Below are 13,428 nucleotides of genomic sequence, written 5' to 3'. Positions count from 1 at the left end.
ACACTGTGCATTCTGCAACATATCTGTTAGAAACAGCAGTTTTCATGTTTTGTGGATTAGCAGAACCCACATGCAACCAGGACAGAGAGACACAGAGTAGAAGGAAGATTTAATAATAAATAAACTAAATAAATTACATCACCAGATAAAAACAATAACAGGAATGAGGGCAAGAGCAACAGTTGAATCCAGCAATTAAGCAAAGAAAGCAGAGAATTTAAATTATGTGGAGAAATGATGAGTGATATGGAAACCAGGTGAGAGGTAAAGCCCATGGAGTCATGGCGGCATTATCTTTCTCAGCGGTGTGAGCTTATCTGTTGGGTTAGGTTAGACCACATGAGCATGTCTTTATTTTTCCAAGTCCATCAATAACCTTTGTGAGTCACCTTGATATTCACAAAGGCCAAAAACACCCCACAAGAGCAGCAGTTTTGGAGATTCTTTGATCCAGTGAAACAGCCATCATAATTTTACCCCTAAAGTTCTTACGTTTGCTAATTTTTTCCTGCTCTAACATCAACTTTCTTAAGGCCAATGTTTTTGTGAGCAGTCAAAGAAAATTGTAACCAATACTTAATTTAATTAGCAATAAATTCAGTAGGAAAGTTACTTTTGTTCTAGGGTCACACAGGAGGATGATAAGCATACAAGTTTTAACAACTCAAGTTTATTTTTCTTTCCCCACAAAAAAATAATAATCCAGGTAACACTAATTACCTTAATAAAATTAAGGTATAAAACTTAAATTGTCCACCCTTACATAAAAATATCAAATTAATATATAGAAAATTGAGGGTAGTTTTTTTTTTTTTAAACAGTAGCTTTAAAGCTTATTTCAACAAAAGAAATTACATATTCCAGTTAGTCCTTCAATATAACAGTTCAGTCAGTCAGTTCAGTCAGTGTGCACATAAGTTGTCCGTTATGAAAATGTTCATAAACAAATAGTTTGTGGAATAAAAAAAAAAAGATTTGGGGGCCCCCTTTTTGTTCAATAAGCTTATCTGTTGTCCACGCAAAACATCCAGCTCCAGCAGCACCAGGCCCTCCAGTCCCTTTCCAGGCTTCAGTCCGAGCCACAAAGATGGCGGCGGAACCCTCCTGCTTCTGGACCTCCACTGGCTCGTTCAGGTATCGGTCGTCCAAAAAAAAACAACAACCTGCATGCAGAGCGTTAACCGATTATGAAGGTATACGGAAATCATAGAAATCTTTCAATTACTTCTCAGTGAAAATCAAAGTAGCGTTTAAAATAACCCAAAAACGCCCAGTAATAAAGAAATTACTTAATAAACATCACTTCATCATAAACGGTCTCATTTCACAGAGCTATGCTACTTACAGAGCGACACTTTATACTCCGGTTGGTTTTTTTTCCAGTTCGAAAAAAACTGAGCAACGTTAGCTCCAGCTAGGTAGCCATTCTGCGTAAGTAAGCAGCTGAAAATAAAACAACAGACTCACCGGAGAACTCTCAGAACAGAATGTACATTATCCAGTTCAAAATAAACAGATTTCTCTCATATCACAGCAGCACTTATGTGCAGTAACTTCTCTACTTCTGCTTAGTCTGCATTTCTTCTTCCCTTGTCTTTACTCTTCTTCTCGTACCGACACAGGAGAAATGTGGGTCTAGTGCCCTCTACAGGACATTCTAAGAACTAACAAACACATTAAACATACAGACAGATCAGCATAGTTTATGGGGGTTACAAAATAAAATATGACATTGTGAATATTTCAAGAAATAAAGTATTTGTCTGCCATAATTTAGACTGAAAACGTGTGCTCTATTATCATAGCAGAAAAATTCCCCCATAATTCCCCTTTACTGCTAAAAAATCTTTCTTCTGGGCCATATGCACACATGTTTTAGATCCTTTGATTTTGCCAGTCAGTAAGCTAAAATTGCAGGATGAGTTTTAATTTCATTATGGTTCAGCGTTGTTTCAGAACTGGTTAAACATATTAATACCCTGAATACTAATACCCGTTTGATAATTAAGCTAACTTGTGACAGAGATAATTCCTCAAGAAATTCTATGTAATAAAGAACGTAATGCTGCAGTATGACCACCAGTTTCAGTACTACCTGTCTTCTGAGGACGCACTTGATTTTTACAGTGGAGAAACTCACCCTTATCTTTAGTGTTTCTTTAGAGTTAGTGGCCTCTGAAGAAAACAGAAGAAAATTTATGGACACTTGTTTCCAAGGCAACTAACAACTGGTTTGTCTGACCAAACTTGAAGCAGTCCAGCTTTAAATTGTGCGAATGCCTTTTTTTTTTCCAGAGATAAAGCTCAATATATACACAGATATAAAATGAGTGGAGTAAAAGCCAGCTTACATGACATCTAAAACACAGCAGTAGAAAACACTTGCAACTGACCCACATCAGCCATTGAAGAGTGATTTTTTTTCATTTGGTCCAATGATTCTCAGCAACCTCCTGCTGTTATATTTAATGTATTAGAGTCATATAACTATGCTTTCCTGTGAAAGCATAGTTTCGCAGGAAACTATGAAACTATGCTTCATAGTTTCCTAAAAAACTTATAGAAAATTATTTTACAGCCAGACTGCCTAAATATCTTGAAAGACAGATTTATCAAAAGTGACTTTCCTTTCAGTTTTCAAACAGCCTGTTCTTAAATCTTGTACTTAAGGGGGGGGGGGGGGGGGGGGGGGGGAAGAACAGCACAGTTTATACAGATCACCCAGGCCCCTGAGACAAAAATTGTTTGTGAACCTAAAGTTTATATTTCAAGAAGATGTCTTCTTTACAGCGGTTTTCACTTCCTATGTGTTCTGCGTAACCACAGAATTTCTGCAGATGTGAGTGGATCACAATAAATCAATAACTCAAAGCTTTAGTCCTGCATGGTAGGCCAGAATTATTAGCTCCAGCTCTGAAAGAGTTTTTTTCTGACACAGTCACATACTTGCATGCTCACATGTGTGTTTATCAGATTAGTTGCTCTATTGCTCTCTTTGTTTCAGAGTTTGTACTTACCTTTCCCTTATCTGTTTCTTGACAGTGCTGCTCTGATGTCTCGTTTTGAGTTGCAAATGTTGCCTTCTCCCTCTTTGCTGCCCCAAAACTCATTCTCAGGATCCTCTTTGTGAGTTTCCCTGCTGCCCCTCTGGTTGGTGTCTTGGAACAGCTCAGCTGGATCACACATCACTCACTCCAACATTTACTGCTCCGCTGCGTTGTTCTGGAATACCAAACAGACATAATCAGAACCTAACTTCATGATTTGTTAGAGCTCAGAGCAACTGCTCTCAGAACATTTCTCCTGCATAGTCACTATACAAATTGTCACTTTATGAACTCAAATTGGCTGTCACTAATTTGTCTTGGTTCAACTTTGCATCATGCACTGATGTCCAAGTTTTCCATCCCAAATGTATTTACACACAACAGAAACTTTCAGATGAGTTCTCAGCTGCCTTTTGCTCAACCTTTATTCTTTTATGCATGTTTTAAATATATGTTCCTTGATTTTAGCCATGGAAATGTACTCAGAAAGTGTAAGCTACAAGCTTAAATGCAATTTACAAGGAGAAGCATGAGAAATACTGATACATGCCCTTTGAAATGAACATTTTCAAAGATGGTGCAAAACATGTCCCGGTCGGATCCAAATTGATTAAGGGTGTAGTGACACACAAAGATTACAGGATGGTACTTTGACTTTAAAGTCACTGTTGGGTTTGTTATGAGTTTACTGGAATAAAGAGAATAAAAAGTGGCCAGAATAGAACTAGTTCAAGTGGATGACCAGATTTTACAAAAATAAATCATCTTGTAAATGTCCAATGCTGTTTACGTTTTTCATAAGGCTCTACAGACATAAAAAAAAAAAAAAAGGCTGAAATCACTTTGGACATTTCTGTTTTATATTTAGAAAATCTAGTATATTTAAATGTATAATACAAGCTGCAAAATCTCTTCTTTGAAATCTCCTCTGGTCAAAGGTATTCATCGCGACAGTACCGGTTTGTTGCCACATCACATGCCGTGCATCGTTTCAAATGGTCGAATGCTCCAGGAAGGTTGGTTTGGACATTAGCTAATTTTTTCTGTGCCAGTGGTGTTTACATTCAACTTCATGTTATTTCAAATGAGATATTTAGGTTTACTTTTGGTCCACCTTTCTTTCTCCACTGTAACTGCAAGAGAAACCTTAATATTTCAAATTAGCAGACATTGGTGATTGCTGTGATTCCTCTCTGTTATTGTGTCATTTTTTAAAGTTACGGTACAGAATATTGTATTGCATTCTTAGTTCTGCACATATATTTTCAGGATAAAACAACTCTGCATTTGGTGCATGCGAGTACCAAACCGACCAGGCTACTTCAGACATTTTCTGTACAAATACCTTTACTGTTACAGTCCTAGAATCAATGCATTGTTAGAAAGCAGAAGCTCCATTTTATAATAGAAAGTGTCTCGTACAAAGTTTCCCAAACCACCAAGAAAATTATAATGGAGCAAAATCACCAGCAAGTCTTATGGTTGAACTTACTTTTTTGTGTGCTTGCAAAATCACTACTGCGCACATCAACTAATAACTATGGGAATAAACAAACTGCCCATAAACAATATTTTACTGACAGTTTCAATAAAAGATCCAAGCTACAGGCTGAACAGATGTACAAAGTGATAATGGATAAATCTGTGTAGTTACAACATAATCCCCTGTCAATTTTCTGTAGGTTAATCTCAACTTTTTAGTGTCTTTCACGTCATTGTTAACTGTAGTCACTTCAATTAACTTAAAAAATAACCGCTGAAAAATAAGAACATTTTCTTTTTCACCTTTATGAACTAAAACTCTTAAGTTTCAATTGTTATTCCTCTGTTGATGCTCAGCAGTGATAATTAAAGCCAGGGTCCTTCGGCAGCAGCTGTCAAATCTGAGATCGGAGTACAAGGACAACTGCCTTCAGTTCGCAAGTTGCAGCATCTATTCATTTTAAACTCCTAGCATCATCAGCATAGCATCAACCCCCTCAGCTTTTTACTGTGTCAGAAGCCCCTCATCATTTCGTTGATTGTGACAGATGTCTGTGTGGGGGCTACACGTTGCATAAAACCGCGACAGACTTTATTAAATCTCGCAGCTCTGACACTCAGCCGATCCCTCTCAACACGGCATCTGAAATGTAGCATGACCTTTCTGGTCTCATCAGACAGCCTTGGCTGTCTGCCTGATGTGTTTGGGTCCACTGTGTACTGACAGGATTCTGTAGGAGGGATAGAGCAAACCCTGAGAGGAGAAATGAAGCCAAACATTCAAGCCTATCCATTTTTAACAATGTTCTTGCTTCTCAAAACCTTTCAATACATTCTTGCAAAAAATGTAAAGTGACATTGAACCATTGATTTGTATGTAATAAATTGACTTCAGTCAAAAGAAAAGCTATATAAAAAGCCAGACATCTAGGACACCACATAAAACCTTGTGTGCGTTCCAGCACAGCTTAACATAAGGATATTTAACATGAATTTTAAAAGTACTGGAACATCCAAGTGAAAAACATCAAACAACCAAAACCAAAGAAAAGGCTGAAGAAAACCCAACTGAAATTGCATCAAAATATGGCTCAAAACATTGATGAATACATGAGGTGGCCAAAGTTTTCTTTTTTCACTTCTGATTCAAAATCATGCCTTGCTTTGTGTTGGTGTCATATAAAATTATAACATATGTGACATTTATAAATATAATCCAATCAAATATGAATATTTTCAAAGGGTATTTAACCATTTGTAAGATGCTGTATATATACAATACATACAATGTAGTTCTCCTATCATAAATTTTAAACATTATTTATAGATACCAGACATGAATTTGGTCAAATGTAAGATTTATGAAATTAAGTTTCTCCTTGGATTAAAAATTACTTTTTTGTCTGATTGTAGTTTTTATTTAATTGCTTCCACATGTCCATTGGGAGTTTTTACTTAGATTCCTTTTGCTAAATGCTGTGTATCTGAAATGGCTTTTTTTTCTAGATATATGAAAGGCAATCAAAAGCCTCTGTTAGAGGTGTAAAAAAACGTTTTTGCTTCACCTATTTTATACAAACCAATTGCTATTAGTATGAGTCATTTCTGAGAGGAAAGGGAATTAATCAGCTAGTAAGTGAATCAGGCTCATTGCCAGTATGTTCTTTTAAGGTTTAAGACATTATTTCCCAGCAGGTGGGCTTGCTTTTTGCCTGCTTAACTTTTATGGGGCAACTTTTTGATTACCTAAAAACATCTTGTATCTAAAGCATGAGAAAAATCATTAAGAGATCAGAACAGATTTTGCAAAGAAATCCATGAAATAGTAAATAGTAAATATCTATTGTTGAATCTTAGTAAATGCTTAAGGAAAAAAATAATCACAGCCTTTATATAAGCCAGCTGCCATACTGCTGCTAATGATGTGCATCCACCACAGAAAAACAAGCACAAACCAATTTAGTCCTGTGAATGGGGTTAATACTCTGCTTGCAGTTTCATAAATAGAATACAGAACATATGAATTCTTGAAGATGTAAAAATATTGTTTTTGGTAGGGTGTATTGCTAAAATTTGTTTGTATTAGTTTATTTTTTTCTTACTTGAACACACAAGTGTTTCCCCAATGAGGTCTTTCTGGGTTATTTTTTGCTACAGCCAAATGTATTTCAATTACCTAGTTCTGGTTAATTATCTGGTTGTTAAAGGACTTTTACAGAACTTATGTATAAGCAAATTAGTGAAATGCTTATCTTTTAAATCAGGTTTGTTGATTTTGGCACATATTTGCCGTCACGTTGTTTTAATCACACTTTGCAAAGTCACAAGATTTATTTCTATCCAGTGTTGTATTCATTTTTCATATAGATCTTGAAAAATGATCTGTGCAAAAGTGCAAAGCCTTCTCCAGGACATCCACAAGATTCTTAATGGGGTTAAAGTCTGGAAGAAATCCATGTGGCTCCCAATGCATGTGTGAAAATTATGTCTAATGCTCCCTGAACCACTCATTCTTGACCCTCATGAATCCTAGCATTGACATCTTGGATTATTGCTGCGACAGCAAAGAAAAAACATCTATTAATGGAATAACCTGGTCATTCTGTCACATTTGGTAAGTGGTTGTTGGTGGCAGGCCCAAATGCAGAACAGCAGAGGCGTGGAGTGAATGGAGATGTTTAATGAAAAATAAAGAATAAAACTTACTTAAATCACCATGGAGCCGGTGCAGAACACAACTCATAAAAAAAAAACAGCTAGGAGAACATAGGATGGAGTGAGGAAGGAACCAGTGAGGAGTGACTGAGAAACAGGTGCTTAAGTACTGGAAGGTTGAATGCTGAAAACAATGGACCAGGGCTGATTAGCTAACTGATTGCAGGTGTGAGGGCAGTGAGCAGAAGGTAGAATATGATTTCAAAACTTTTAAGTGCGACTATCATTTGGGGGCGGTGGAGGTTTCTGATCCCATTTCTGCCTAGAAGTCAATAATTCCACACTTTCTGCTTCCATTTTTTTAATAACGTGTTGAGCAGTTCTCAACCACATTTTAGTGGTCTCTGATTTTTCTTTATCTCCTTGGTGTATGTCAATGATTTAACCCTTCTGAAACAGACTAACATCCTTGCCAGAACCATGGGATATGTACAAGCTGAAAGACAATCATCCAAGCATTACTGTAGGAGGCTCATACTTATTAGGCTCATACCTGTTAACTCATACTTGAGTAGAGCATTTCTACACTACTTGAGTGGTAATGCATGAATGAATGATTAAAAGGTTCATAAAGTAGTTTCTACATTGACCACACCCAAAAGATTAAGTAAAAGCAAGTAATATGGAAGCATCAACTAATAAGGGGACATTAGCATTAAACACTACGTAGTTAGGGCACCATAAACATTTGACATTTTTATTCCTAAAAGGATTTCAGCAAACAATGTCACTTTCTCCATTGTTTTAAAGCATCCATAGCTGACTGCTGTAAATAACAAAGCAGAATTTGCCAGCAGGCTCAAAATATGTAATCCCTCGAGCTGTGCTGTTATTATGGCTAAAGGCTACAAATGAAGCAAAGGCTCTGAAGATCACCATGGTAGAATGATAATAATTGAGCATTTGATACAGGTGAAAAAAGAACTTGAAAAGTACAAGAACGAGTTAGGATTTGTGCAAATATTACTATTGAGGGGGAACGGGATGCTATAAGACTGAAGACTGTAAGAATAAACAGATTAATGTTCTTTTAAGAAATGCAAATCTCAGGAAACAGGTTTAATCCCTGTTCCTTGTAGTTTTTCAAGTTGAGCTTTTTTTGCTCCTCCATCAAGAAAAGCATCTGCTTTTCATTACAGAAAATTGTTCACTGGTGTTGTGTTTTCCCCTAATCCTTCATAAATGCTGAATAATCACTCATTTATATTTGACACACAAGTTCAAACTTTCACAAGACCAACGGGCAAGTTGTTGGTTAAAGATCACATATATCGTGTAATGCATTGATTAGAAACTTTAGTGTCTTTCCCCTTGACTGTTGAACTGGAATTGCAGTAGAAAATCTAGAGATTGGCAAAACAGTAAAGAAAATCTTTGGTACCTTTACTTGTAATTACACCAATCTTCTCAGCATGTCATTTATTCTTGGTTAACATTTTCCATAATTATGGACAAACATTTGCACCCTGGTGTGCATCTGGTCAGCCAAAATGAGCCTATATTTCCTGGTTGCTATGCAATCATGCAGAACAAACACTGGACTTGATGACTTTCACCAGATGGTTGCCTAAACCATTACAGATTGACCAGCATGTTTAATAATGAGAAACAGACATTGAGAATCAAATATGTTCTTTGGCTTAAAACTCATCACAGCCTGGGTAAAATTATTGGGTGAAAACTTCCATTTGCTCTCAATAGAGTAGATTTTTCTGCAGTTTATTTTTGCTACACCTATCTTTGGATGGGTCATGGATATCTTGAATATGTGGGTTACACAGATGGTTTACAAGTGATAAATTGTGAACTTTCATTTGATCTTTACTTGCAGAGATCCCTATAACCTCAAATTGTGAAATGGCAGCCAAATGATTGAAGGAAAAATACAGACTGAAGAAGAGGGACATATGGTCTCTGCCTTATGGGAATCATGTCCCAAATGAATGGTGTTGCCCAATCCTTTCATAAAAATGCTTTAAAAAAGAAAAGTAAAGAAAAGTTCTGAGCCCAGTTTGAAAAGAACAAACAATCCTTGTATCCTGTGGGAGTTGATTCCACAGGAGTGGATCCTGACAACTAAAGGTCCAGTCTACTCAGAACCACATCTCAAAAGGCAGTCTGAGAATAAAGCACTCTATTGGATAAAATGTGCTGCTAAATCTTTAGAGTGCCATGTACTGTGCCGTGAAAAATTACTTGCTCTCTTAGCAGAACTCTTCTCTTACCCAATTTTAACAAAAAAAAAAATGTAAACACTTAAATGCTGAAGATCGTTAAATTACTTTCAGTATGAGACAAAAAAAAAAAAAACCTGAGCGGATGGCTAAAATTGTTTTCGAATGATGACTTAATTTATTAAAGGGAAAACAACATTCGAATTACATTAACTACGGTAAGCTACATTTTGTGGAAAGCTTAGTTCAATTTCATTAACCACACACTATTAGCCTGATTATGGTCAGACCTGTAGAAGAAATCACTGAGCAGGAATCTGTTTGATAAAAGGAAGTAGGTTTACACACAAGATAATGTTTTCAAGCATATTTTTCTGTGAATTATGATGATTTTTCACATACAACCTGAATTAAGGACAAGCTGTTGTTTACTAAAATAAATAATCTCAACAATTTGTGATATGAAATAAGTTTGGTGATTCTGTCTGGAGAAAGTTGCTCTTAAACTCACTGAAGCTATGTTCACTCAGTTTCTCATGTAAAGTAATTAATTTGTTTAGTAAATTATTCACTTTTTTATATCTACCAACATATCTACTCACTCATGTTTGTTTTCCCTTTTCCGTTATAACTAACTCTGACCTATAAATTACTCAGGCCAATCAGATACATCCACAAAAAGATGAACTGAATGATGTTTAAAGCTTCTCATGTTCTCTTTCAGGTTCTGTTTTGCTGGGTTTTTCTCCTGTTTTCTAGATTTCTAAGCTCAACTCCTGTTTGGTTCTTCACTTTCTGCAATACTCATAATTAAAGCAAACACTTAGATGAGGGAGTTTTTATTACTTACTACTAAATGTACACTGACAATAGAAAGAAAGCAGGTCTCCAATTTGATGTGAGTTTAGGCACAAAACAATAATTTACGGCATTTTATGAATGAAAAAAATGGCTCCAGTTAAGGGGGGGAAATATGGTACTAGGACTGTCACTGGACAAAAATGACTGTAGAAGAAGCTAAATACAAATAAAATGATTTTTACAAACAAATTGAAAGCCTAGAATGTCTGAAGGAGGTGAAAATTGATTTTACGATGCTTTAAATTTCTGCATATTTTCTCTTGAATGTCTATATCTTCATTTATTTTCTCTTGATCTTTTGTTATTCGTATGCTCTCATAAGAGAAATTGCTGTAAATATTCCATGACTGTACAGTCTCTTATTCTTATTTTATATTTTTACTTTCGGTTGAATCAGCATGTTTCGACATGTCTGTCACTTTGCTCCTGGTACAGCTACATTTTCCCACTGAGAGAAAATAAAGATTATTTCTATTTCTACACCACTGTGTTCATAAAGAATGACAGAAACGTTTGAGTCCACCTTTAATAAGTCAAGGTGAATAAAATCTATTCAATCTTATTCCATAGAGGAAGCAGTTCACTTCTGCTGTTACTGAACAGGAGAAGCCTTTTACCTCCACCACCAGTTTCAACCACACTCTAACTGAGTGAAGAAAAAAAAAATCTAATAAAAGCTCGACTACAGATCTGCAACACTTTGAGAACAATCACCTGCCATGTACAGTAGTCACCCTGCTGCGATGTCCCACGTTATTTGCTTGTTTTTTTGTAAGCCCATAGTGGCAGATTTTGTGCAGTAGATCGATCATATCAAGCAGAAAGCAAATAAAAAAATGCTTGTTTGGAAGCAGAGTCATAGTTTACAAGCTTCTCTATAGCTTCTGTATTATTACCCACCCATTACCCTATTGAGACAATGTCTTCCTCAAGGCCAAAGTCAAATCGATTAAACATCCCATAAGAATAAATACTAGTCTGACCAAATAGAAAGTTGAATTAATTAAATATGGTTTATTGAATATAAAGTCTTTCTCTTCAAATAAATTATTAGTTAATGACTTAAGGATAATCAGATTGGTGTATTTAGTCTTAAAGACACCTGGCTGCAGCAAGAGGATTATGTTTATCTAAATTAGTCAACTTCTTATAATTAATTTGAATTTTCACATTCCTGGGAAAGGAGGAGTAGCAACCATCTTTCAGTCAGATTTATTGATTAGTCCCAGGCCAATTAATAGCTACAATTCTTTTGGATTGTTTTTCTCATTCAGATTGCAAGCGCTCAAACCACTTCTGCTTATTTTTTTGTTTTATTCACCAGGCACACACTCTCAATTTTTAGATCAGTTTTCTGCTTTCCTATTCAAATTAGTGTTAAAAAGAGAAAAAGTAATTACAGTGGGGGATTTTAACATTCATGTTGACACTGGAAGTGATTGCCTAAATGCAGTCTTTAATGCTATCTTAGACTCAACTGGCTTTATTCAAAACATCCACCAACCTACCAACTTTAGTCTTCATACTCTAAACCTTATGCCGACATTTGGTATCACTAACTCTGTTCTGCCTGACCATTGCTTGATATCCTTTGAGTTTAATCTAACAAACTACGCCACCCTGAGATAAATTATAGTAGATCTAACAACTTTAAAGATTATGTTCCATTCTTAATGTCCTTTCTGTCTCTTTTATGAAGTGATTCAAAGCAATATGATGGATTTCCTTATGTGGAAAACGTTTGGACTACTTTAAACTAAATCAGTTTGTATCATTTAATTGAACAGACATTTTGTTCTGTAAAATGACTTAACATAAAATGCTGTGAATTTAAAACATGTTCAATATATAAATAAACTAAATTGATTTGAATTCTTTTTTTTTATTAACATAAAATTTGAATACTTTTCTTTAGGCCTGTGGTCTCAAACGTTCCACCAAGAGACAACCTTTAGATGTCTCAGCTTCAGCACACAAAATCTGAAGTCTGATTTTCCTCAAAATCAGATTTTGAATCAGAAAGTGAGAGTGTTTTTCCAAAAACATGGTTACACTGATTTTTTTGCAATAATAGACAGTCCCACCAGGCAGTTCCCACTGATATGGCATCATCCATGTACATATCTTAGTGTTCCTGGCCTAAAGAGTGGCTTTCCTCCAGATACTCAAATTATATGTAGTCAATAGAAATGTATTTGTTTCATCCTTTAAAGATGTTTTCTGACTCTATAATTTCTTTGTCCTCTAAAGCTGGTTTTGTCCAGGAATTTAATCCATGTATATTAAGCATGCTATTTTGGAGCATTGTTACTGCAATAATAAAAAAATCAGATGACCATGTGGTATTATAAAGTATCATAAAGTATCATGAAACAAATCATTACACAAACTTGTATTTTGGCACAGTGTATTGTATCGTATATCAGCTCTGAAGCCCATCTGTTCACACTAAAATCAGCAGAAAATATTGAAATTTCCAGCTGAAAATGCTCTTGTGATGTCAGGTATGCTGTTTTTGAGTAATATTGTATGTTTGAGAAGAACCCATGAATACAAACAAGATGTTTGCTTGGATTTTATGTGATGTTTAACTAAATAAATATTCACTGTTTGAAATTTTAATATGTGAAATCTTGTCATCTGGGTCTGATTTGTCTCATTAGGCACAGCTACAGGCCTTTTATTTGTACCAAGGGGTGCACTCTGCATTCAAGATACTGAGTTTTGTATTACAGGAATTCCCATTACTTTGCTTTTTATGGACATCACTGAGAAAAATAAAGTAAAATATAAATTATTCATTTTTTATATTTTGAGCAGGTAGAGAGATCTGAATTTCTTTTCAGGATTTCCCTTCCCTCCTCTCCTTTGTTATTGACATAATCATTTCAGAGACACATCTTCAATTATTTGCTTGCATTGAAAAAAAATAGCAAGGAGGGCTAATTTGCATTTCTTTTTGATGAAAATATGAAAGCAAAATTGTGTGGGATGTTACTTGTGGTTAATAAATAATCCTCTGTAAATTAAAATATTACAAATGATACCAAGGTATGATTCATCTAAATTTTATGAAAAGCATAAGGCATTTAGCATTGCTCATATGGCCTCTTTCTTGTTTAGGGCTAAAGCCATACACTGCTTAAAGA

General features: G+C 35.4%; 1 protein-coding gene across 1 annotated transcript in view; it reads right to left on the bottom strand.

Annotated features, from left to right (window-relative positions):
• Nucleotides 1–2,705: 2,705 nt before the first annotated feature.
• tmem8b (transmembrane protein 8B) overlaps nt 2,706–13,428 on the bottom strand; it is a 62,338-nt gene continuing 51,615 nt past the window's right edge. The window contains exon 13 of the mRNA XM_032578357.1: nt 2,706–3,222. Coding sequence (XP_032434248.1) covers nt 3,202–3,222 — 21 coding nt within the window. The 3' untranslated portion in view covers nt 2,706–3,201. The remainder of the gene's footprint in view (nt 3,223–13,428) is intronic.

Source organism: Xiphophorus hellerii, chromosome 12, assembly GCF_003331165.1.
Source record: "Xiphophorus hellerii strain 12219 chromosome 12, Xiphophorus_hellerii-4.1, whole genome shotgun sequence".
In the NCBI taxonomy this organism is placed as follows: Eukaryota; Metazoa; Chordata; class Actinopteri; order Cyprinodontiformes; family Poeciliidae; genus Xiphophorus; species Xiphophorus hellerii.
The sequence above is the reverse complement of the archived record's forward strand: the minus strand, read 5'-3'. Positions and strand labels throughout refer to the sequence as shown.